The sequence below is a fragment of the Hyperolius riggenbachi genome, chromosome 3 (genome assembly GCF_040937935.1).
Source record: "Hyperolius riggenbachi isolate aHypRig1 chromosome 3, aHypRig1.pri, whole genome shotgun sequence".
Classification (NCBI taxonomy): domain Eukaryota; kingdom Metazoa; phylum Chordata; class Amphibia; order Anura; family Hyperoliidae; genus Hyperolius; species Hyperolius riggenbachi.
In genome coordinates, this window is record NC_090648.1 from 23,254,615 (window position 1) to 23,258,036 (window position 3,422).

The following is a 3,422-nucleotide window of genomic DNA, read 5'->3' on the forward strand; positions in this document are numbered from 1 at the left end:
TCTGGCTTGCACAAGGTGGTCATGGGCTACTTGGAGAGGGAGTGTTTCCTCATTAAAGGAGGTAATTTCCTCAACATATTATTGATGCTACATGTGGCTTATAATATGTCTTCAAGTTCAATGTATACAATTTGGCAACATTTGATGTGTAATATGGCTACTATTGTTCATACCCAGACCCACAAGAATATTTTTGCTTATCCTTTTGCAGATTTCTCACGCATTGCAACGTCAAGACAAGAAACACAATTATACAAAATCAAAAACTGTGCTTAAAAATGGAAAGGTTTTTGAACTTCAATAGGAAACACGGGAATGGAGACAAAGATTGTGAACCACAGACTAGTGGTGGCAAAGGTGTGAAGAGACGTAAATGTCGGAAATATGACGACTCCTATCTAAACTTTGGTTTTACTTCAGTGGAGATCCATCAAGAAGAGCGTCCGCAGTGTGTAATATGTCTCAAAGTTTTGGCTCCAGAGTGCATGATTCCTAGTAAACTAAAACGTCACTTGGAAACAAATCATCCTAATGTGGCTAATAAATCTCCTGATTTTTTTGCAAGAAGATTAAGTGACATACAAGAACAAAAGAAAACATTTTTGAAACAAGCCTCAATACCAAAAAATGCCTTGCTAGCCTCATACAAGGTAGCATATTTAGTGGCAAAGTGTAAAAAGCCCCACACCATTGCAGAGGATCTGATTTTACCAGCTGCTATGGAGATGGTCACACTTATGGCTGGAGAATCTACAGGAAAACTGCTTTCCAAAATACCTTTATCCAACAGTACTGTTAGTCGGAGAATTGAATGCATGGCCGAAGATCTCAATGATCAAATTACTGAAAAAATGAAGGGAAAGGAATTTGGATTACAGCTTGATGAGGCAACTGACAGCCACAAAGATGCTCATTTGATCTGCTATGCAAGATTTATTGATGAAGACAAAATCATGGAAGACCTCCTGTTTTGTAAAAGTATTACGGCAGGTATAAAGGGACAAGACTTGTTCAATATTCTGGACACTTTTATGAGTGACAACAACCTGGACTGGACAAAGTGTGTTGGAGTTTGCACGGATGGAGGTCGTTCTATGTCTGGCTGTTATGTAGGCTTACAGGCACTTGTAAGAAATAAAGCTCCTGATGCACTCTGGACCCACTGTGTTATCCACAGAGAAGCACTTGCCTCAAAGCAACTCAGTCCTCCACTTAACCTAGTAATGGAAAATGTCTTAAAAGTTGTAAATTACATTAAAACTCGACCACAGAAAGCACGTTTTTTTAAAAAAATGTGTGAGGATATGGGATCTGAGCATACATCCTTATTGTACTTTAGAATTTATGCAAGCTGTGACAGCGCTCCTCTTTCCTTATAGTGCAACCTGCAAGATCAAAATCTCAACATAGTGCATTACTGCAAGATTAAAATTCATCCACTCAGAACACCCAGTGCAAATCGTGTTTCACTCGTGAGTCAATCTTTGTGCGATCAGTCATGCGCCCCTTATAAATTACAGGCTCACCAGATGTTAGCCACCTCAGTTCTCAGGTGGGTCTTGCGCATAATTCAATGTTACCACTCAGGCACTTTAAAATTTCCAATGGCTTTAATCCGCTGTTTTCCACTTAAAAAAATCACAATAAAATAGACATAGTGTAAAACCCTAAAAACAATTGGCCAATGCCCTGCGCTATATCGCACTCACATGAGTAAATATTTCAAAAGCATATCAGGCTACAGAGAGCCTTACGGTGTCACCTCCACAGTGGTTCCGGCGTCCCGTTTCCACTACGGCGCCGTAGTGGAAACGGCGTAGTGGAAACGGGACGCCGGAACCACTGTGGAGGTGACACCGTAAGGCTCTCTGTAGCCTGATATGCTTTTGAAATATTTACTCATGTGAGTGCGATATAGCGCAGGGCATTGGCCAATTGTTTTTAGGGTTTTACACTATGTCTATTTTATTGTGATTTTTTTAAGTGGAAAACAGCGGATTAAAGCCATTGGAAATTTTAAAGTGCCTGAGTGGTAACATTGAATTATGCGCAAGACCCACCTGAGAACTGAGGTGGCTAACATCTGGTGAGCCTGTAATTTATAAGGGGCGCATGACTGATCGCACAAAGATTGACTCACGAGTGAAACACGATTTGCACTGGGTGTTCTGAGTGGATGAATTTTAATCTTGCAGTAATGCACTATGTTGAGATTTTGATCTTGCAGGTTGCACTATAAGGAAAGAGGAGCGCTGTCACAGCTTGCATAAATTCTAAAGACAATCCGGTGGATTTTGATAGCGAACACTCTGGTTTGGTTGATAGAGGACATTTAAAAGACTTTTCTGTGGTTGACTTACGGTGGGCGCAGTCTGTATCATTATAATCCTTATTGTACTACTGTAGCTCACGATGGCTCTCTCGTGGCAATGTACTGTCTCGTGTTTTTGAATTGCGTCAAGAACTCTACTCCTATCTTGAAGAAGAAGATCATGAGTGTGGCAGACACTTCTTAGATACAGGTTTCTTGGCAAAATTAGCATACTTGTGTGATGTCTTCCAAAAATTGAATGTTTTAAATCTCTCCCTACAGGGAAAGAACACACACATTCTGAAACTTTCTGAGAAGATATCAGCATTTAAAAAAAAATTAATACTTTGGAGGAGGAAATTAGAAGAAAATGATTGGAAGGACTGTTTCCCATTGATGCATGATTTCATTACATCCAATGACCTATCCTTGGACCATGAACTGAAATGTGTTTTTGAATACCACCTCACACAGCTCAGTTACTGGTTTGAAAAATACTTCCCAGAAGATTGTAATAAATATGCATGGGTCCAAGACCCATTTCGGAATGAGATTCCATCAGATTTTACTTCTGCCGAACAAGAAAGTTTCATTGAATTGTCCTGTGACATAAATTTAAAAGCCAAATTTTCTCACATGGACCTAACTGATTTTTGGATAACAATTGCTAATGAATATCCCCTACTGAGTGCGAAAGCCAAGCGCATTTTAATTCCATTTGCAACCTCATATCTATGCGAGGCTGGTTTTTCAGCAGTTGCTGTGATTAAGAGCAAGTATCGTTCAAAACTTGAAGTGGAAAAGGAAATGAGGCTGGCTGTATCAAATCTGATTCCAAGGTTTGAAAAGTTGTGCAGTGCCCAACAGGCTCATACTTCTCATTAGGTAAACTAAAGTGGTTTGTTAACATGTCTACCTCTCTGTCCGACACCCTGTATGTTTTCTATTTATTGTCCAGTGCTGTGTAATAGTAATATGTCCGCACCTATAAATACAATAAATACAATAATTTTACCAAATCGAATTATGTGCAATTTTTATATGTATACTTTTCAAGCCACTGTAACTTATACTAGAACAAATACTAACTGGTGTTGTGTCATAACAGCAT

General features: G+C 39.3%; 1 protein-coding gene across 1 annotated transcript; it reads left to right on the forward strand.

Annotated features, from left to right (window-relative positions):
* Positions 1 to 278: 278 nt before the first annotated feature.
* Positions 279 to 3,196, forward strand: LOC137561954 (zinc finger BED domain-containing protein 5-like). The gene is made up of 2 exons (XM_068273299.1): positions 279 to 1,127; positions 2,594 to 3,196. Exons 1-2 carry the CDS (start codon positions 279 to 281, stop codon positions 3,194 to 3,196), a joined length of 1,452 nt encoding a protein of 483 aa, XP_068129400.1.
* The last annotated feature ends 226 nt before the right edge of the window (positions 3,197 to 3,422 follow it).